This window comes from Ornithorhynchus anatinus, chromosome 17, assembly GCF_004115215.2.
Source record: "Ornithorhynchus anatinus isolate Pmale09 chromosome 17, mOrnAna1.pri.v4, whole genome shotgun sequence".
NCBI classification, from domain to species: domain Eukaryota; kingdom Metazoa; phylum Chordata; class Mammalia; order Monotremata; family Ornithorhynchidae; genus Ornithorhynchus; species Ornithorhynchus anatinus.
In genome coordinates this window covers 874,651-896,430 of record NC_041744.1, presented here as the reverse complement: position 1 = coordinate 896,430, position 21,780 = coordinate 874,651, and the positions used below count along the sequence as shown (strand labels likewise).

The 21,780-nt window shown below is 58.9% G+C and overlaps 1 protein-coding gene across 3 annotated transcripts in view; it reads left to right on the top strand.

Annotated features, from left to right (window-relative positions):
• CLIP2 (CAP-Gly domain containing linker protein 2) overlaps positions 1-21,780 on the top strand; it is a 39,712-nt gene extending 17,932 nt beyond the window's left edge. For 2 of the 3 annotated variants that reach the window (XM_029082348.1, XM_029082349.2), the window contains exons 4-17: positions 2,809-2,933; positions 4,232-4,445; positions 4,830-5,027; positions 5,564-5,667; positions 7,049-7,109; positions 10,289-10,393; positions 11,767-12,711; positions 14,540-14,597; positions 14,761-14,844; positions 15,280-15,448; positions 15,672-15,834; positions 18,666-18,851; positions 19,167-19,229; positions 20,493-21,780. In XM_029082348.1, the coding sequence (XP_028938181.1) occupies positions 2,809-2,933; positions 4,232-4,445; positions 4,830-5,027; positions 5,564-5,667; positions 7,049-7,109; positions 10,289-10,393; positions 11,767-12,711; positions 14,540-14,597; positions 14,761-14,844; positions 15,280-15,448; positions 15,672-15,834; positions 18,666-18,851; positions 19,167-19,229; positions 20,493-20,504 (2,487 nt within the window). In that variant the 3' untranslated portion in view covers positions 20,505-21,780. The remainder of the gene's footprint in view (positions 1-2,808; positions 2,934-4,231; positions 4,446-4,829; positions 5,028-5,563; positions 5,668-7,048; positions 7,110-10,288; positions 10,394-11,766; positions 12,712-14,539; positions 14,598-14,760; positions 14,845-15,279; positions 15,449-15,671; positions 15,835-18,665; positions 18,852-19,166; positions 19,230-20,492) is intronic. The other variant, XM_029082350.1, reaches the window with a different exon arrangement.

Below are 21,780 nucleotides of genomic sequence, written 5' to 3'. Positions count from 1 at the left end.
AGATGGGATGGGCGTGGCTTGTGGGGCACGTGGGTGCGGTGGGCGGGGACTTGGGCACGTGGGCGGGCCTGCCAGTCACGTGGGTGGGGCGGAGCCGGAACGTCCTCTCGGGTCCACGTGACCTGAGTGGGCGGGGCCTTTGAGAGCCACGTGGGTGTGAGTGGGCGGGGCCTGAGGCCTTCCGCTCGGACCTCCCTCCCTCCTCCCCTTTCTTCATTCATTCATTCAATCGTATTTCTTGAACGCTTACTCTGTGCACAGCACTGCACTAAGCGCTTGGAAAAGTACAGTTCGGCAACAGAGACAATCCCTACCCAGCAACGGGCTCCCAATCTAGAAGGGGGGAGACAGACAAAACAAGCAGACAGGCGTCAATAGCATCAAAATAGATCAATGGGATTATAGCTCTATATTCAATCATTCGATAGTATTTATTGAGCGCTTGCTATGTGCAGAGCACTGTACTAAGCGCTTGGGATGGACAAATCGGTAACAGAGACAGTCCTTGCCCTCTGACGGGCTTACAGTCTAATCGGGGAAGACAGACAAAAACAATAGCAATAAATAGAATCAAGGGGATGAACATCTCATTAAAACAATAGCAAATAAATAGAATCAAGGTGATGTACATCTCATTAATAAAATAAATAGGGTAATGAAAATATATACAGTTGAGCGGACGAATACAGTGCTGAGGGGAGGGGAAGGGAGACGGGGAGGAGCAGAGGGGAAGGAGGGAGAAGAGGGCTTAGCTGAGGGGAGGGAAGGGGGGTTGAGGGGGATTTATTTATTAATAAAATAAATAGAAAAATATGTACAAAGATACACAAGTGCTGTGGGGAAGCAGCATGGCTCAGTGGAAAGAGCCCGGGCTTTGGAGTCAGAAGTCATGGGTTCGAATGCCGACTCTGCCACTTTTCATTCACTAGTATTTGCCAGCTGTGTGACCGTGGGCAAGTCACTTCATGTCTCTGTGCTTCAGTTTTCTCATCTGTAAAATGGGGATTAACTGTGAGCCTCACGTGGGACAACCTGATTACCTTGTATCTCCCCCAGTGCTTGGAACAGTGCTCTGCACGTAGTGAGCGCTTAACAAATACCAACATTATTATTATTAAGGGGGTAGAGCAGAGGGAGGGAGAAGGGGCGATGGGGAGGAGGAGCAGAGGGAAAGGGAGGGCTCAGTCTGGGAAGACCTCCTGGAGGAGGTGAGCTCTCAGTTGGGCTTTGAAGCAGGGAAGAGAGTTAGTTTGGCGGATGTGGGGAGGGCGTTCCAGGCCAGAGGTGGGATGTGGGCCACGACGGCGGGACAGGTGAGAGCGAGGCCCAGTGAGGAGGTTAGCATCAAAGGAGCGGAGTGTGCGGGCTGGGATATAGAAGTTCCTTCTCAGACGAAGGCTCTCGGTGGGGCAGGATCCGTGTCATTTATTCATTCAATCATACTTATTGAGCGCTTACTATACGCGGCAGACTGTACTAAGCGTTTGGGAGGGTCCACACAACCAGCACAATGGAGGATGATTCTCCTGGTGGGGCCCAGGGCGCCTCCTGACCCCTGAGCCTGGCCATTTTGAGGTTGGATCCTGAGAGAAGGCCGGACGGATGGAGGCCTGGGACAAAGTGCGAGAGGGGGGCCTGCGAACGGAGGGTTTGGGGGAACCTCGTAGGGTCCGGGGACTGAAGGAGAGATAGAGAAGGCTTGGCCTTCCTGGGATGGAGAGGACCGGGCAGTCACCCGGCCAGATGAGCCATAGCTGCCCTGGTTTGAGGAGAAGGAGGGGTAGAGCCGGGTCATAGTCAGGACAGGGCAGTCACCTCTCTCCGGAATGCTTAAATCCGTGGCTGCAGAGAGAGAAGGGGCTATCACATGGGTGTGCTGGTTCACTGAGGGAGAGTGAGGGATGGAGAGGAGAGTCAATAATAATGTTGGTATTTGTTAAGCGCTTACTATGTGCAGAGCACTGTTCTAAGCGCTGGAGTAGATACAGGGACATCAGGTTGTCCCACGTGAGGCTCACAGTTAATCCCCATTTTACAGATGAGGTAACTGAGGCCCAGAGAAGTGAAGTGACTTGCCCACAGTCCAACAGCTGACAAATGGCAGAGTCGAGATAGGCTGGTGGATGGTCTTTGCTGGGTCACTCGGAGAGAGTTGGTCATTCAGTCAGTTGTATTTATTACTGTGTGCAGAGCGCTGTACTAAGCACTTGGGAGAGTACATTATAATGGACACATTCTCTGCTCACAGCAAGCTTACAGTCTAGAGAGTCAGGGAGAGGGAGGGGAGAATCAGGGGTGTGGGATGGTCCAAGCTGGGTCACGGGGGGAGAGTCAGGGAGGGAGAGGGGAGAGTCAGGGTGTTGGAAAGTCTGTGCTGGGTCACTGAGAGAGAGTCAGGGAGGGAGAGGGGAGGGTCAGGAGTGTAGGGTCATTCAAACCGAACCATGAAGGTCTCAAGGAGAGCACCCGATTGCCCCCGGTGTCCCTGGTTGGCTCCAGGGCTTTCTCAGAGAGGACGTGCTCAGGGACTGAACATCACCTCCGAGGGGGAGAGGGCTCTGGGGCCCTGGGCATGGCTTTCTCCAGTCTCGGCCCTCTGGTCCTGGGGCCCCGGGCGCAACTGAAACAGAACGGGCTCCGGTGGACGAAAGAATGTGTATATCTGTGTGTGGTCCAAGTCCCCGGCTCTCCCAATCCCCGCCCCGCTCCGTGGCTAGGGACTCCCCTACTTTACTTGCCTTGTGGGTCTGGTGGCCCTTTGTCCCATGGATGCTGTCTGACCCCCTGCCTCCCGGGCCCTGCCCACAGGTCGGTGGCACGAAGACGGGCGTGGTGCGCTATGTGGGTGAGACAGACTTCGCCAAGGGGGAGTGGTGTGGCGTGGAATTGGACGAGCCCCTGGGCAAGAACGACGGGGCCGTGGCTGGGACCAGGTACAAATGACCACTGAGGGCCTGGGAGAGAGGGGGCGGGGGGCGATGGAGAGGCCAAGGGCAAGGGAAAGGCTTGAACTGAGGTCAAGAGTGCGGCCTAGTACAGGGAGTTTGGGGTCCTGGTTCCCTTCCCCTGCCGTCCCACCATTTTGATGGACCAGCTCAGGACAGTCGGTCCAGGTAGGAGGCTCCCCAAGCCCTGCACCCATATCCAAACCCAGGAGGAATTCGTGCTGAGCCATGTGGGATCTAGGGAAGAGCAGGAGAGGGAGGGGAGGAGGAGGAAGGGGGTGGGGGGAGAGGACAATTCAGTGACAAATATTGAGCACTTACTGTGTTTAGAGCACTGTACTAAGCACTTGGGAGAATACAGTACACCAGAGTTGGTAGCCGTGTTCCCTGCCCATAAGAAGCTTACAGTCTGCATGGCCTAGTGGATAAGAGCATGGGTCAGGGAATCAGAAGGACTTAGGTTCTAATCCTGGCTCCCCCACATGTCTGCTTTGTGACCCTGGGTAAGTCACTTAACTTCTCTGTGCTTCAGTTACCTCATCTGTAAAATGGGGATAAAGACCCTGAGGCCCAATCAGGACAGGGACTGTGTCCAACCTGTGTCTAAAGGCCCAGCGCTTTAGAATAGTGCCCGGCACATAGTAAATGCTTAACATATACCCCAGTTATTATTATCATTATTGTTAATATTATTATTATTCTCTTCCCTGGAAGGCGGCAGTGCTAATCCCACCCTGACCAATCAATCAGTCAACCCTCCCTGAACAGCTGTCCACATCTGCCTGACTCAATGTGCTACTCCGCAAAGCCAGGCCTTCCCCACCGGCCTCTTTCCCCCGCCCCCTCCGGGACTCTGGGAAGTTGAGAATGGTCTTGGGACATTAGGGAGGGCAACGGGGAGGGGAGAAAGCTTGTTGCCTGCCTGTGGCATCAGCCACCCCAAGTTGCCCCCATCTCAGAGTTGGTGCCAGGTCAGGAATTTCTGCATAGCCCAAGCTGGGTCTAGAAGAGGAGATGGAATTTGGGGCCATCTTGGGGGCATCGTGCCAGTCCTGGGGCGAACTGGAACCAGACTCTCCGGGCGTTCTTTAGTCCGGCCCGGTGGTTTCTCTGCCTGCTCCTCCCAGGGGCAGCTCTGGTCCGGCCCCAAACCAAACCCCCAAATCCTGGAGGTGGCGGGAGTGGGAAGCTCTTCCAGACCCCAGGAACCTCAGCAGTCTCAGAGGGTGGGGTGAGGGGTTAATCCAGCCGCCCTGATAGGCGACCCCTCCCTCCTGCCCTCCCAGGTACTTCCAGTGTCCACCCAAGTTTGGCCTCTTCGCTCCCATCCACAAGGTCGTCCGCATCGGCTTCCCGTCCACCAGCCCGGCCAAGGCCAAGAAAAGCAAGCGGATGGCTATGGGGGTCTCGGCCCTGACCCACAGCCCCAGCAGCTCCTCCATCAGCTCCGTCAGCTCCGTGGCCTCTTCGGTCGGGGGCCGGCCCAGCCGCAGCGGCCTGGTCAGTGGCCCGGGGGGAGGGAGGGGGCAGTGCGACGGGCCGCCGGGAAGCGGCTGTCCCGCTCCTCCCCGGGGGTGGCTGCATTTCAGCCCCCAGAGCCTTGAGACCCACAGGAACCAGGGGGAGAGTGGTCCACCCCGTCCCGACCCCCGGGGAAGCCGAATGAACATTTCTGTATGCAGCCGGAGGTTGGCCTGGGGTCTGGCCGGGGGCGAGTCCAGGGTGTGGGGGCTGGGAGACTCTGCGGCCCCTGCAGTTTGGGAGACGGCTGCCCTCGCACCCCAGCCGCCCCACACCCCGCCCGCTACCACCCCCCAGCCCGGTCTGCCCCAGGGGCCGCCCCCGCCGGCCCTCACGCCCCCGCCCCCCGCCTCACCCCCACAGCTGACAGAGACCTCGTCACGCTACGCCCGCAAGATCTCGGGCACGACGGCCCTGCAGGAGGCCCTGAAGGAGAAGCAGCAGCACATCGAGCAGCTGCTGGCCGAGCGGGACCTGGAGCGAGCCGAGGTGGCCAAGGCCACCAGCCACATCTGTGAGGTGGAGAAGGAGATCGCTCTGCTCAAGGCCCAGCACGAACAGGTGGGTGGGGCCGGGGAAACCGGGCCGGGCCTTGAGTGCACGGTGGCAGACACCCCTTCTTGGGAGTGTCACCCCTGGACACCTGTACACTGGGGTAGGGCACTGATCTGGGTAACTGTCGGGTGTAGTAATAATAATAATAATAATTATTATGGTACTTGTTAAGTGCTTACTATGTGCCAAGCACTGCCCTGAGTGCTGGGGTAGATAGACGTTAATCAGGTTGGACCCAGTCCCTGTCCCACGTGGGGATCACATTCTTAATCCCCATTTAACAGATGAGGCAACCGAGGCCCAGAGAAGCAAAGTGACTTACCCAAGGTCACACAGCAGACGAGTGGCGGAGCCGAGATTAGAACCCGGGTCCTTCCGACTCCCAGGCCCGCGTTCTATCCACTAAGCCACGCTGCTTCTCCCACAGTTTCAGGCACTGTGCCGGGGGCCTGCCAGGGCAGGGCAACGGCTGGGAGGGGTGGTAGGCGGCCCGGGTCTTGCAGTGGCTGATGGCCTTCTGGCGGGGATTCCGTCCGGCACAGTATGTCTCGGAGGCGGAGTCCAGTCTGCAGCGAGTTCGGGCCCTGGTGGACAGCGTGCAGAAGGAGAAGATGGAGCTGCTGAACCAGCTGGAGGAGGAGAGAAGGTATCCACCCGAGGAAGCTGGCGCGGGGGCCGACTCGGGATGGCCCCCGGGAAGATGCCCAGACCCAACAGGCCGGGGGCAGGACCGGGGTGCTGTGGGGGTTGGGAGTTGTTATACTCTCCCAAGTGCATAGTACAGTGCTCTGCACACGGTAAGTGCTTGATAAATATGAACGACTGACTGAGCTGTAAAGGGGGGAACTCCACCCTCCCCTAGAACACTGGTCCCTTAAAGGTGGTGGCGCTAGGGCTGCTAGGGGTCAGTGTGGTGCCCTCTGCCAGGGCTGGGGGGCAGTGGGGCCCTGCCCACCCCTCCCCACCCCCGCCCCAAGGGCCACAGACCACTGACCCTCTCTCAGGAAATCCCAGCGTTGCTGGAATTGACAGAGGAGAAGTTGACACGGTCCAGATGTTCCAGGCGTGCCTCCCCACCAAGTCCTCCAGTAGTCGCCCACTCCTCTCTGCATCAAGCAGATGCAGACCACCCTGACCACCAGCTTTAAGGCCCCAGATCAGCCATCTGCCTTTTTTTTTCTATGGTATCTGTTAAGCGCTTGCTATGTGCCAGGCACTATTCTAAGCCCTGGGTTAGATACAAGCTAATCAGGTTGGGCACAATCCCATTTCCCATTTTACAGATGATTTAACTGAGGCACGGAGGCCCAAGGTCACACAGCAGACAGGTAGCAGAGCTGGGGTTAGAACCCAGCTCCTCCTGACTCGCGAGCCCATGCTGTATCCCGGAGGCCAGGCTGCTTCCCTCCTTGCCCTCGTTCCCCTCCCACCTCACCCCGGTTGGCCCGTCTCGCTTCTCCTGAGGGCACCTACTCACCGTACCTCGTTCTCATCTCTCTCGCCCCCGACCTCTTGCCCACACCCACCTCCGCCTGGGTCTCTGTCCCTCACCCCATCTGGCAGACCACCGTTCTCCACATCTTCTTTCTGAAATCAGTCTCCTCCAGGAAGCCTTCCCTGTTTAATCTTTCGTCTTCCCAACCCTATTTCCTCCCCAGCTTCTCCATCACCTTAGCACTTGGATACTCCCCTCCCCGCCCCCGCTGCAGTTATGTCCCTATCTTCATTCTCTAGCCTCTCCTCTTCCCTGTAAATTATTTTCATGTCTGTCTTCCCCACTAGACCGTAGATTCCCGGAGGGTGGGGATTGTGTCTTCTAACTCTGTCGTACCCTCCCAAACGTTGGGTCCAGCGCTTTGCTTCAGTAAGTGCTCAGTAGACGCTCCTGATCGACAGATTGATTGACGGAGACGGTAATGGCATTGTTGACGGTGGTGGAGCGGTTGATGTTGATTGCACTGGAGGCATCCAAGATGGCCCCAGTGTGGGGGAGGTTGTTGACCCTTGACTGTCCTTTGACCCCACAGGAAGGTTGAAGACCTGCAGTTCCGGGTTGAGGAAGAGTCCATCACCAAGGGGGACCTGGAGGTGAGATTGTCCCCAACTACACAAACACACACATACACCTAACTCCCCCACCTGCCGGGCTCCACCAAAGAGCAGGCTGAAGTGGGGGGGGGGGGCGGGGGGTTCCCTTAGGCTCACAGCTCTCCTTCTCAGACCCCGGGGTCCCCTGAGCTCGGAGGGAGAGGTGGGAGGATCCGGGTGGGCTGGGAAGGGGGGCGGTTTCCGACAGATTCCAGGAATGGTAATTTTGTCAGCATGGTGAGGAGGGTGTCGGTGTAGGAAGGGGGTGGGCAAGATAGAGTCCGGGGCTAGTCTGCCTCCAACCCCCCTGCAGCTCAAGGCTCAGGCCAGGGCTTGGGGCTTCAGGCTTTGCGTTGAGACGGGGGGTTCAGAGAGACCAGGGACCCAGGGGGCAGAACCCCGACACCCCGGCCCTGCTTCGCCCCTCCTGTCTCTCCTCTGGGCCTCTCCCTTCCGTTTCCCTCTGAGTCGTCGAGCCCTTCTCCGGTCCCCGCCCGACCCCGGCCAACCGGGCCCCCTCGCGGCCCCTGCCCCTTCCCTTCCGAGAATGGGCCGCGAAAGCCACAAGAAGCAGACACTCCGTTTTTCAATTTACGTAGCAGTTCTTTCTGCCTGAATACTGTGGACAGCCTTGTATGGGTGAAAAGTTATAGGAACTTATTCTGCTTCCAGTTATATGTGGTTTAGGAGGTCGAGGAGGTGGATTATTGAAAATCACAGATAATCCAAAAACTCCTCTCCAACCAACCTCCACGCGGAGTGGTCCGCAGCAGTGAAAGGAATCTGTGTGGTTTTTCACCTCCTTTCCCCACTTGCCCTCTTGTTGGGGGGCAGGGAGTGGGACAGCCTTTCTGGTAAAAATAATAATAATAATAAAAAACTGTGGTATTTGCTAAACACTTACTATCTGCCAAACACTGTACTAAGTGTTGAGTTATATACAAGATAATCAGGCTGGAGACGGTTCCCGTCCCATCTGGGGCTCTTGTTCTAAGTAGGAGGGAGAACAGGTATTGAACCCCCCATTTTATAGATGAGGAAATTGAAGCGTGGAGAAATGAAGGGACTTGCCCAAGATCTCATGGCAAGCAAGGAGCAGAGCGCAGATTAGAACCCAGGCCCTCAGGCTCCCAGGGCCAGACCTTTTCTGTTTTCTGCTAGGGAAGCAGCACGGCCTAGTGGAAAGAGCACGGGCCTGGGAGTCGGAGGACCTGGGTTTTAATCCCAGATCTGCCAATCGTTTGCCGTGTGATCGTGGGCAAGTTCCTTCAGTTCTCTGTGCCTGTTTTCTCAACTCTAAAATGGGGAAGAAACACCTGTTCTCCCTCCTATTAGGCTGTGAGCCCCATGTAGGACGGGGACTACGTCCCGACTTAATTAACTTGTATCTCTACCCCAACGCTTAGAACAGTGCTCGACACATAGTAAGCCCATAATAAAGTCCATAAAAAAGCCCCGAGGCAGGGAGGATCAGCGGAAGAGGCCAAGCGACAGGTTGCCCTTTTCTGGGTAACAACACACCCATTGAGGTGTCGGGTGCTGGGGTGCCACTGCAGAGGGTGGGTGAGAGGGCAGAGGTTGGGCAGGGCAGGAGCTGCCCTGGTGTGACCTAGCTCCTGGCTGGGAGTGGGGGAGGGCGGGGGGTAGTGCCCGCCAGGACTTTCTCCAGAGACACTGGCGCCAATTTAGTAGCCAGGAAATGGGCGGTAAGCAGATACTGTGTATCCGATGCAGATTGTTGAGGAGAGGCCGGACACGTCCTGAAATCTGGGGCGGAGGGGGTAGGGAGGGCCCGCGGGCTGGTGCCTTTAACGGTCAGCCCGGACCTCTCCCACTATTCCCAACATTCATTCATTCAGTGATTTATTGAGTGCTTACTGTGTGCAGAGCACACAGAGCTTGAGTACAATAAAACAATAAAGACATTCCCTTCCAAGCCGAGTTTACAGTCTAGAGGGAGAGACAGACACTAATGTAAATAAATAAATTACAGATATGTACTTAAGCACTGTGGGGCTGGGAGCGGGGGATGAATAAAAGGAACAAATCAGGGTAGCGAGGGAGAAGAGGAAAGGGGGGCTTAGTCGGGGAAGGCCTTTTGGTGGAGCTGTGCCTTCAGTGAGGAAGAGTAATTGTCAGGGGAGAGTAATTGTCTGGATTTGAGGATGGAGGATGGTCCAGGCCAGAAGGAGGACGTGGGTGAAGGGTCAGTGGTGAGATAGACGAGATGGAGGTACAGTGAGAAGGTTGGCATTAGAGGAGTGAAATGTGCCCACTGGTTTGTAGTAGGAGAGTGATGAGGTGACATAGGTTGGGAGTTGTTACATTATACTCTCCCAATTAAAAACCAATGGTGAGAAGTTTTTGTTTGACGTGGAGGTGGATGGGCAGCCACAGGAGTTTGTTGAGGAGTGGGGAAACGTGGCCTGAATGTTTTTGCTCCTCTTCCCCTTCCCCATCCTCCTAGGGGCCCTTATGGGGCATTCAACTGAGTCCACTTGTGGAGGGTCAGTTTTCTTCCAGAGTTTAATGAGGAAAAGAACGAGAGATCTCACATAAAAATTTGGGTCCCTGCACCCCCAGGCTCCGGGTCCAGCTCCGGCATCGCTGTGCTGTGTGACTGTGGGGTGGTCCCTGCCCTTTCCGTTCTAGGTTGCAAAATGCAGATCCGCGGTGGGTTTCCGAAGACCGACCTCTCCCGGCAGGGGCACCTGCCGGAGGAGAATCCTGCCGCGGGTGGGGGTGGGCACCCGGACAGACTGACCGATGGAAGTCGTACCAGGAGGGGGAGAAGGGGTGTTGTGTCACCGCCCCGAATTTGGGCCTCCTCCATCGCAGCCCTTCTCTTTGCTGCGGACAGGGACGGGGCCCCAGGCCGACCTAGGCCGAGGGCAGGCGTTGCCATTTCTGAGGGAGGGGGCTACAGGTGTTCTTGAGGAGGGGCTCCCCACCCGGGCCCCCCTTCACTCCCCCGCCGTCAAAATCTTCTCTTTCTTCTAGCCCCGGCCCCCAACTCCTCCTCCTCCTCCTCCTCCTCATCTCCACCCCCTCCTGGAATCCCTCCCCCCCTGCACTGACGGTGATGCCGCCCTCTCTCTCTCTGTCTCTCTCTCTGTCTCTCTGTCTCTGTCTCTTTCTCCTCCACCCCTCACCCCTTCCCCTCCCCGGGCGGGAACCAGACCCAAACGCAGCTGGAGCACGCTCGCATTGGGGACCTCGAGCAGAGCCTGCTGTTCGAGAAGGCCCAGGCGGAAAAGCTGCTCCGGGAGTTAGAGGATAACCGGGTAACGTCGCCACCCCCACCCCCCCCAAGTCCGGCCCCGTCTGCTGGGGGGTGTCCCTGCTCCTCCTTTCCTCGCCCGTTTTCTGTTGCGCTTCTTTCTGGGGCTACTGGGCGGTGTGGCTTGGTTTTTGTCTCACTGCTGGCTGGGAGGCGGGGGGCATGGGAGGGGGATTTCTCCTCTAACCCCTATTTGCTTCTCAGCTCATGGATACATTTAATCTCGATGCGCCCCCACCCATCTCTCCGCCCCTCCCCCTCCTTCCTCCCATCGCCCCTTCCCTCTCCCCTCGCTCCTCCCATCAATCAATTAATGAGATTTATTGATTCAGTTCAATTCAATCATTTATTACAGCGCTTACACTGTACTAAGCACTTGGGAAGGAGTGTACAGTGCAACAATAAACAGGCATATTCCTTGCCCACAACAAGCTTTCAGTCTGGGGCGCTTATTATGTGTAGATCACTTGGGAGAGTACAATTAAACAATAAACAGGCTTATTCCCTGCCCGCAACAAGCTTACAGTCTGGGGCGCTTACTATGTGCAGAGCACTGTACTTGGAAGAGTGCAATATAATAATAAACAGGCACATTCCCTGTCCACGGCAAGCTTATAGTCTGGGGTGCTTATCCTGCGCAGAGCACTGTACTAAGCGCTTGGGAGAGTACAATACAACAGTAAACAGACTCATTCCCTACCCGCAACGAGCTTACAGTTTGGGATGCTTATTCCGGGAAGGGCACTGTGCTAAGCGCCTGGGAGAGTGCAATACAACAGAATTAGCAGACACATTCCCTGCCCGTAGCGAGTTTACAGTTTAGAGACGAGTTTACCGGGCTCTTCCGCCCGCCCCTCTCCCCTCACCCCCTGCCTCTGCCCTTCTTCTCCCCTCCCTCTGCCCCGGCTCTTCCTCCCTACCCCTTGCCCAGCCCCTTTACATCCCCAGCAGGACTCCGCTCCTCCTTGGGCTTCAGCCCGCCACGTGGGTCGGGGGTCGTGGAGAAAGCGGGGGCGGGTAGGCCGGGCCGGGGGGGAGGGGACGCAGCTACGGTGGAGGGTGGGGGTGCCGGGTGACCCTAGGGGGGGCCGGACCCGATGGAGGTTCTGGATTCCGATTGGCTGCCCCTCCCGGTCCACGCCACCTCTCCCCCTCATCTGCCAGCCTCTCCCTCCTCCTCCTCCCCCCGTTATTTTACGTTGCCATAGCCACCGCCTGGCCTTAATCCGCATCCCCTCCCTTCTTTACCCGTGGGGGGCGTGGGGCAACCTGGGCCGCCCCCCCGTCCCCGCTCCCCACGGGTCGGCCGGGGCCGAGACTGATGCGCCGCGCGTCCTCCCTCCCATCTCCCACCACCCCCGTCCTCCCCCGCTGCAGCTGACCACGGTGGCGGAGAAGTCTCGGGTCCTGCAGCTGGAGGAGGAGCTGAGCCTGCGGCGAGGGGAGATCGAGGAGCTGCAGCAGTGCCTGAGGCAGGCGGGTCCGGCCGACCCGGCGGACCCCGACTCGGGCCTGCAGGCCGAGGCGGCTCGGCTGCGGGAGCAGCTGCTGGGCGGCGCGAGGGAGCACCAGCGGGAGCGCGCCCGGCTGCGGGACAAGTACGAGAAGGCGCTGCGGGCCCGCCAACAGGAGGCCGACCGCCTGCGCGAGGCCAACGAGAAGGGCGCGCAGGAGATCGCCGACCTGAAGCGCAAGGTCCAGCAGGCCGCCCACGAGAACATGGGGCTCATGGACGACTGGAAGTCCAAGCTGGACACGCTGGCCTCCGACCACCAGAAGTCCCTGGAGGACCTCAAGGCCACGCTGAGCGCCGGCCCCGACCCCCCGCACAAGGAGCTGGCCGAGCTCAAGGCCGTGATGGACAGCGCCAAGATGGAGCACCAGCTGGAACTGGGCAACCTGCGCGCCCGGCACGACATCGAGGTGGCCGTGCTGGCCAAGGAGCGCGAGGCCCTGCGGGCCGAGCTGCAGGAGAGCCGCGAGGCGCTGGAGCGGGACCGGCGCCACTGGGAAGCGCAGCTGGAAGCGCGGGCCAGCCAGCACGTGCTCGACCTGCAGGCGGCCCGGGACCAGGCGCGCGAGGCCGAGCGCCGGGCACGCGAGCTGGAGGCGCGCCACCGCGACTGCGGGGACCAGGCGCGCGCCCTCGCCCTCCTCCGGGACCAGCTGCCCCTGGCCGAGAAGAAGATGGCCGACTACGAGGCCCTGAGGGAAGCCGAGGCCCGGGGCCGCGACGACATCCGCCGTCTGGAGGAGCAGCTCCTCGTCCTGCAGAACCAGCGCCGGGGTGTGGAGCCCCTCCGCCCGGCCCTAAACGCAAACGTAGGCGCGCCTGGGCGGGCGGGGGCTCTATCACTGTGGTATAATAATATTGGTATTTGTTAAGCGCTTACTATGTGCCAAGCACTGTTCTAAGCGCTGAGATAGCTATAAGGTAATCAGGTTGTCCCACGTGGGGCTCACAGTCTTCAACCCCATTTTACAGATGAGGTAACATAGGCACAGAGAAGTGAAGTGACTTGCCCGAAGTCACACAGCTGATAAGTGGCGGAGCCGGGATTAGAACCCACAACCTCTGGCTCCCGAGCCCGGGCTCCTACCGCTAAGTCATGCTGCTTCTTTGGCGGCTTACTAGGGCCAGGCTACAAGCAGATTGGGTTGGGCCCAATCCCTCACCCACGTGGGGCTCACGCTCTCGATCCCCATTTTACAGATGAACTGACTGAGGCCCAGAGAAGTGAAGCGACTTGCCCAGGGTCACACGGCAGACAAGGGGCAGAGCCAAGATTGGAACCCATGACCTTCTGACTCCCAGGCCTGGGCTCAATCCACTGCGCAATGCTGCTTCTCCATTCATTCATTCATTCAATAGTATTTATTGAGCTTACTATGTGCAGAGCACTGGACTGAGCGCTTGGATTGTCAGCCAATCGTAATGATTGAGCTGGGTGTGGAGCACTGACCTGAACGCTTGGGAGTGTACGATATCACAGTCAGTCAGTCATATTTATTGAGTGCTCACTGAGTGCAGAGCACTGAACTAAGCGCTTGGGATACAATAAAACAAGATGACAGACACATTCCCTTCCCACAGTGAGTTTACAGTCTAGAGGCTCAGAAGCAGATCCCCAGGAGCGCAGAGGGTGAGGTGGTAATACAGTCGTGACCTCCCCCCAACCCCCAAATCTCAGGCTCCTTTTTACGGTATTTTTTAAGCGCTTACTATGTTTCTGTATTATTCTGCTGCGGTTGCTATGGTATCTAGCGAGCGTGGGCACCGTGGTGAGCGCCAAGGACCTGTCCAGGCAGACGCCATATCCGAACGGAGCGTTCTCAAAGTTCCCTAATGGCTTTTTAGCAAAAATGCACGGTGCAGGCCCGCACCCTGGCAGAGCCGAGGGTTTCAGGGTCCCCAGTTCCCCGCTAGCACCAACGCCAGCCCAGTGGGGTGTCCGGAGCCCACCGTGTGCTATCAATGATAATAATTTTTAAAAGTGCTACTTTTTAAGCACTTACTATATACCAAGCACTCTTCTAAGCCCTTTGTAGATACAGGTTAACCAGGCTGGTCACAGTCCCCGTCCCATGTGGGGCTCACAGTCTTAATCCTCATTTTACAGATGAGGGAACTGAGGCCCAGAGAAGTGAAATGACTTGCCTAAGGTCACACAGCAGACATGTGGCAGATCCGGGATTAGAACCCGGGTCCTCCCGATTCCTAAGCCTGTGCTTTATCCGCTAGGCCATCATGCTGCGTGGCATTGAGCCCTCGGGCACCTACAGTAGAAGTAAGATGTGGTTCCTGCCTCCAGAGTACTTCCGATCCAATGCACCCCAAGTACCCCTAGTCCGGGCTGCAGAAGAATGGGGAGGGAGTCGGTCCCTTTGTCTTCTCCTCCCCCCGAGTGCCCTCCTAGCATCATAACAGCCTTGAGCCGGTCCTTGGGGGACCACCTCCACATATCCTCTGGGCCGGGGCCCGGTCCAGCAGGGGCATGCGGGCCAGGCTGGAGCCCCGATGGAGATCATAGGGGGTCCCAATCCCCCGCCAGTCTGTGAGGGGGTGGGGTCGGTCCAGCTGGGGAGCCCCCAGCAGCCTTGAGGGTGGCGAGCTGGTGAGAGCAGAGGCTGCTGTCTGCCTCCCTTTCAGGTGATCGAGATGAACGACATCTCGGAAGAGAAGATGGAGATGAAACAGGCCATGGAAGGTAATACCCGACGCCCCCGCCCCAGGGAACTCAGCCCGGTTTTCTGGCCTTGTGAGGGGACCACAGGGTGGCTGGGACTGGGGTGGGCTCTGCCCCCTCCACCAGGGTCACTCCTGGGGAGTGACGCTCCATGATCCCTGCCCCTCTATTTCCACCCCTGCAGATCTGCAGGACAAACTGAGCAAGAGAGACAAGGAGGTGGCGGCCCTGACCTCGCAGACAGAGACGCTAAGGGCCCAAGTAAGTGGTAAGTTCCTAGGGGCTGGGCAGGGGAGGGTGGATGAGGGCAGAGGAGGGCAGGGTGGAGGCGGGCTGGGCAGGGTAGAGAGGGACAGGGCAGGTTGGAAGCAGGCAGAGTAGGGCAAGCAGGGTGGATTTGGGGAGGGCTGTGCAGAGTGGAGGGGGGCATGCAGAGTGGAGGGGGGCACGGGGAGGGCAGGGCTGTGCGGGACAGAGCTCCGCAAAGGCGATGCAGAAACAGCCGGACGGCTGAGTTCCGGGGGGAGTCTCGGCCCTGCACCGTCCCCACCCCATAGTTCCCAAGAACGAAACCAGGTGCCATCAGAGGCCAAGCTGGCAGGTGGAATCGAGGGTAGACCGGCACCTGACTTCCATTAGGCACTGCCAGATTCCTTCAAGACCCGGGCCATCCACTGACTGTCTGTCCGCTCTGCCGTCCCAGCTTGGGAGACCAAATGCCAGGCCGGGGACGGGAAGGTGGACGCCCTCCTGAGGGAGACCAGGCGGCTGGAGGCGGAGCTGTTGGGGGGCGGGTCCCGGCCGGCCCGCGGGCTTGACGCCTCAGATGGGCAGCTGGTCCTCTTCGGTCAGGAGCTGCTCCAGAAAGAGAGGTGAGCATCCGAGAGTCTCCCCGGCCCACCCCCGTGGCCGGAGGGAGCCGGAGCGGGGAGGAGCAGCGGTAACTTGGCTGGGAATCCCCCGTGCGCACGCACGTAAACTCGCATGCACACATGCCAGTTGCCCGAGGAAGCCCCGCTCCTCACCCCTTTCCCTTGCCCCCACTCTCCTGACCCCGCTCCGCTGACCGGCGGCCGGGTGCGTGTCCCCTTCCAGGAGCCTGAGCGAGCTGCGGGCGCAGCGGCTGGAGGCCGGCCGGCGCTCCCCGCGGCCGGAGCGAGACCTGGGCCGCGAAGGCCCCGCGGCCGAGTGGCGGCTCGAGGAGCAGGAGCTCAAGGACGACATCAGAGACCTGCGCGAGAAACTGCTGCTGCTTCTGGTGGGGGGCCGAACTGGGCCGGGGGCTGGGCTGGGTGGGGGGACCAGACCAGGCAGGGCAACCGGTCTGGGGGCCCGGAGAGGGCGGGCAGGAGGAGTGGAGTGAAAATGTGACAAGGGGACAAGGGGTCGTGAGGTAGGGGGGATAGCCCCGAATGCGGAGGGTTTCCCTGCCTCCCGCTCCCGGGGGGCCGTGCCAGGATGCGGCCACGCCGGAGGAGACGTGTGTTCGTGTCAACCGTCCTCCTACCTCCCTCCATCCCGACTGCATGGGAGGGCGCTCCTCTTACTTCCCATTTAGTCCCAACTCTATCTCCAGTCGTACCCCACCTTCCTTCAGCCCCCCAACCTCCCCCCAGCCCCCCACCTTTCCAGGCCTGTCCTCCTGTCTCCCCGCTGATGATGGGGATTGTGGGAGCAGCAGCGCCTTCTAGTGGGGGGTGTCCCGCTGTGTGGCTTGTCCCCCGACCAGTGTGGGTCAAACGTATTTATTAATAATAATAATAATAATAATGATGTACTTGTTAAATGCTCACTAAATGCCAAGCACTGTTCTACGCACTGTAGATACAAGTTAATCGGGTTCGACACAGTCCCTGCCCCCCGTGGGGCTCACACTTCTAATCCCCATTTTACAGAGGAGGTAACTGAGGCCCAGAGAAGTGAAGTGGCTTGCCCATTCATTCATTCATTCAATAGTATTTATTGAGCGCTTACTATGTGCAGAGCACTGTACTAAGCGCTTGGGATGAACAAGTCGGCAACAGATAGAGACAGTCCCTGCCGTTTGACGGGCTTACGGTCTAATCGGGGGAGACGGACGGACGAGAACAATGGCGATAAACAGAGTTGAGGGGAAGAACATCTCGTAAAAACAATGGCAACTAAATAGAATCAAGGCGATGTACAATTCATTAACAAAATAAATAGGGTAACGAAAATATATACAGTCGAGCGGACGAGTACGGTGCTGTGGGGATGGGAAGGGAGAGGTGGAGGAGCAGAAGGAAAAGGGGAAAAAGAGGGTTAAGCTGCGGAGAGGTAAAAGGGGGGATGGCAGAGGGAGTAGAGGGAGAAGAGGAGCTTAGTCTGGGAACGCCTCTTGGAGGAGGTGAGTTTTAAGTAGGGTTTTGAAGAGGGAAAGAGAATCAGTTTGGCGGAGGTGAGGAGGGAGGGCGTTCCGGGACTGCGGGAGGACGTGACCTGGGGGTCGATGGCGGGATAGGCGAGACCGAGGGACGGTGAGGAGGTGGGCGGCGGAGGAGCGGAGCGTGCGGGGTGGGCGGTAGAAAGAGAGAAGGGAGGAGAGGTAGGAAGGGGCGAGGTGACGGAGAGCCTCGAAGCCTAGAGTGAGGAGTTTTTGTTTGGAGCAGAGGTTGATAGGCAACCACTGGAGTTGTTTAAGAAGGGGAGTGACATGCCCAGATCGTTTCTGCAGGAAGATGAGCCGGGCAGCGGAGTGAAGAATAGACCGGAGTGGGGCGAGAGAGGAGGAAGGGAGGTCAGAGAGAAGGCTGACACAGTAGTCTAGCCGGGATATAACGAGAGCCCGTAACAGTAAGGTAGCCGTCTGGGTGGAGAGGAAAGGGCGGATCTCGGCGATATCGTAGAGGTGAAACCGGCAGGTCTCGATAACGGATAGGATGTGTGGGGTGAACGAGAGAGACGAGTCGAGGATGACACCGAGATCGCGGGCCCGAGAGACGGGAAGGATGGTCGTGCCATCGACGGTGATAGAGAAGTCTGGGAGAGGACCGGGTTTGGGAGGGAAGATGAGGAGCTCAGTCTTGCTCATGTCGAGTTTTAGGTGGCAGGCCGACATCCAGGTGGAGACGTCCTGGAGGCGGGAGGAGATGTGAGCCTGAAGGGAGGGGGAGAGGACAGGGGCGGAGATGTAGATCTGCGTGCCCAAGGGCACACAGCAGAAATAATCATAATAATAATTACGGTACTTGTTAAACGCTCACTCTGTGCCAAGCACTGTTCTAAGCAGTGGGGTTGATACGAGTTAATCAGGTTGGAAACAGTCCCTGTCCCCCATGGGGCTCACACTCTTAATGCCCATTTTACAGAGAAGGTGACTGAGGCCCAGAGAAGTGAAGTGACTTGTCCAAGGCCACACAGCAGACATGTGGCAGAGTCAGGATTAGGATCCAGCTCATTCTGGCTCCCAGGCCCGAGCTCTGTTCGTTAAGCCACGCTGCTTCTCCCGTTTACTGAGTGCTTATTATGTTTGGGGCGCTGTACTAAATGCTTGGGGAGAATACTAACAACAATAAACAGAGACATTCCCTGCCCACGGCAAGCTTACAGTCTAGCTTACAGTGTAGCCGTGCTGGGGCTCCCAGGGATCTGCAGTCAGTCAGTCAATCAGCTGTATTTATTGAGTGCTTACTGGGTTCAGAGCACCGTACTGAGCGCTTAGCATTGCAGATGGCTGCCATCTGAAGTGTCCGTCCCTCCCCACCCTCTTCCTGCCCGGACTTGACATCCAAGCTTGGGAACAGGCCTGGAAGCTGGGGGTTGGATGTGATTTTTTTTTTTTTTATAGTACTTAAGTGCTTACTCGGTGCCAGGCACCCTACTATGTGTTGGGATAGATACAAGCTCATCAGGTTGGACACAGTCCATGCACCACATGGGGCTCACGGTCTTAATCCTCATTTTACAAATGAGGGAACGAAGGCACAGAGAAATTAAGCGGCTCACCCAAGGTCACACGGCAGACACGGCGGATTACGCCTGCACACACGCACGCACGCCCCTGATCGCTTCTGTCCCCCCCTCGGCTGGGTCCAGCGGCCGTCCCACCCCGCCTCTCCCCCTCCCCAGGACAAAGAGAAGTCTGCGTCGGAGCCGGTCTGCGCCTCGTCTCCCGAGGCCTCCCCGGAGTCGGAGCTGCAGAGGCTGCGGCAGCGTCTGGCCGGCACCGAGGATGTCCTGCGCAGCGTCCTGGAGCAGGGGCAGCACGTGGAGCGGCTCCTGGAGGCCGCGCTCCGCTCCCCCGAGCGGGGCCGGGTGAGCCGCCAGATCCTCCCCCGCACAGCCCCCTCACGGCCCCGTTCAGATAGGGCTTTCTCCTACCCGCCACGGGACTTATCCCCATTTTACAGTCCAGGGAACTGACTCCCGGACGGGTCGAGCGAATTGCCCCGAGGTCACCCAGCAGGCTTGGGGCAGAGCTGGGATTCGTCACGTGACCATCTCAAAGCTTCCACCGGCTCCTTGCCGCTCCGTCCACTGCGGGAGGCCTGGCTCGGTCCCCATCCCCCCACCGGCCCAGGGTGAAGGCGCCCCCAGAATTCAGCCCTGACTCTCCTCATCGTCTTCCAGGTGATCGGAATCCCCGGGCCAGCCAACGGCATTCACCAGCAGGAGAGAGCCAGCCAGCACCAGGTGAAGGCAGAACCCGGGGTCAGATGGGGTCCAGGGCCGGCCCGGGTTGGGAGGGACGCTCTTCCCGGCTCGCAGCTGGGGCGGGCCAATCCAGGACCCCGCCCAGGGCTCCCTTCAGCCCAAGCAAGGGCCCTGGAGGACTTGTGCTAGGAGATAGAGGCAGCGGGGCCTGGTGGACAGAGCGTGGGGCCGGCAGGCACGAGACCGGGGATCAAGTCCCAGTTCTGCCTCTAACCCGCTGTGTGGCTCTGAGCCTCAGCGTCCCCCTCTCTGAAATGGGGAGAAGACCTCTGCCCTCCTGCACCAGGAGCCCCTTGAGCGAAAGTAGCTGAGTCCTATCTGGTCATCCTGTATTATCCTCAGGGCTCAGCAAAGGCTTTAGTTCATAGCTCAAGCACTTAGTACAACGCTTTGCACAGAGTAATTACTCAAAAAATACAACTGAATGAATGAAAGTGAGCATGCGGTTAACATCATGATAAAACATAAGATGGAGGGGCATGGGGAGGAGGAGAGGGTGGAGCCTTTTTTTATGGTATTTAATCGCTTACTGTGTGTCATGCACTGGCCTCAGCGCTGGGAGAGATTCAAGATAGGTTGGACACAGTCCACGTCCCACAGGGGGGCTCACAGTCTTAATCGCGGTTTTGCAGGTGAGGTAACTGAGACAGTGAAGTGATTTGCCCAAGGTCACACAGCAGACAAGTGGAGGAGCTGGGTTCTAATCCTTCTGCTACTGAGGCCCATGCTTTATCCACTAAGCCATGCTGTTTCTTGACTAGGCCTCACTGCTTCTCAAGACCTCCCAGAATGTTTTGCCTTTGCCCGGGGCATGTGGGCATTTCCTGTGTGGGCAGAAGTACCCTTCAGTGGCCCCGGGTGAATCAAAGCGAATGGACCGGCTTGTCCCGCCCACCCCCTCTGTGTGTGGTGGGGGTCAAGTGGGGTCTGGTGGGCGTAGCTCCCCTGGAATCACCTAAAGGCAGAAGGGCACTGGTGGGAGTGATGCGGGACAAAAATTAGCCTCCGCAGAAAAGAAGTTGGGCTGCCCCGTCCCAGGCTCGCCGACTGGGACAGGGAAAGCAGGCTGCTTCTCCCTATTTTAGAGGAGGAAAGAAAGAGCTTAAGTGAGTTGCCCAAGGTCACATACCAGTGGTAGAGCGGGGCCTAGAACCCAGGTCCTCGAAGCCCAGCCCATGGTAACGGAGGCCTTCCCGCCCTCCCTCAGCGCACACACAAGCGCACCTCTCTCTGTCCCCCCAGGAGCAGCCCTGACCAGAAGAAGGGGTGCAGAGGTCATTCTGGGCCCCAGCCTGGTGGTGGCCCCAGACAATCCCCAGATGGGAGCTGCCAGCGCCCGGATGGACAGACTGACTGGACCTTCCTCTCGGCCCCGGCCCCCCCCCGCCCCCAATCCGTGCCCAGCCCCCCACCCCCCTGGACGTGTCCTGGAATCGTGCAGCCCAAGGGTGCCCCTCTCTCCCCCAGCTGTTGGAGGGGCCACACCCGCACCCCCCCCAGTCACCCTGAGGGCCGGGAACAGCTGGAGTTGGGGGGTCTCGCCCCCCCAACTCTCAATCCCCCTTTCAAAGCAGGGAGGGGTAGTCCGGGAGACGGGCGCCCTCCTCCAGGCCGGTAGCGGAGCCTCTGATTCAAGGAGCATCGGAGTGGGAGGGGGCGGCCCCCTGCCCCTCCACCAGTGACCAAGCACCGCGGGTCGTCCCCCCGCCCCCCGTGTTGCCCCCCGTGTCTCGTCCCCGTTGTCGGTCTCACTAATTTATTTCACCTTCAAGGAGCAGCCTCACCTAAGGGAAGAAACGCTGGCAGGAAAGAACAGGTGGGGAGACCCTTGGCTCCATTCCCATCCTCATCCTGCCCCCGCCCCCCCACCGGCCTCCTCCCCCAGTCCCGATTGCGAGGGGCCCCCAACCCTGTCCCCGTGGGCCACGGGCACCGTCAGGAATGGACGCTCGGCCTGGCCTGGTGGCCCGAGGTGGGAAGGAGTTGACGGGCTTCAAGCCCCTGCACGGGGACTATTCCAAAACCTCCTCCTTCTGGTCGGTCACCAGGGCACCCCCCCGTTCCCTTCCCCAAAGGGCCCCTCGGGATTTCCTTCTGGTTGCCCCAAGGCTGGGGCATGCCGGATGGGGGCTTCGTGTCTGGGGCCCTTCAGGGAGGGGCGGCAGAGCCGGCTGTGTCTCCCAGACCCCACCCCTGAGGCCAGAAGCCGTGTGTGACCTTTTCACACAATTACCCGGCCGCTGTTGCCTGGCACCCGCCTATCCCCGGGTTCCGGTGCCCTGCCCACCCTCTCGGGGCTGCAGCCCTCGTGATCCGGGGCATCGCTGACCGCCAAGCCCGGGCCACTGGACTTGCCACAGCCTCCATCCCCTCTGCTTCCCCTGCCGTTCCCTCCCCCGCCCTCCTGGGCCCCGGGGCCTGCTGTGGGGACCAGCTAGCCGCTGGACCTCCATCCACTGCTCCCAGGGCAAGTTGCAGAGCGCGGGGGCTTCGTACTAAAACCAATAAACCTTGTGGCTAAGGTCGGTGA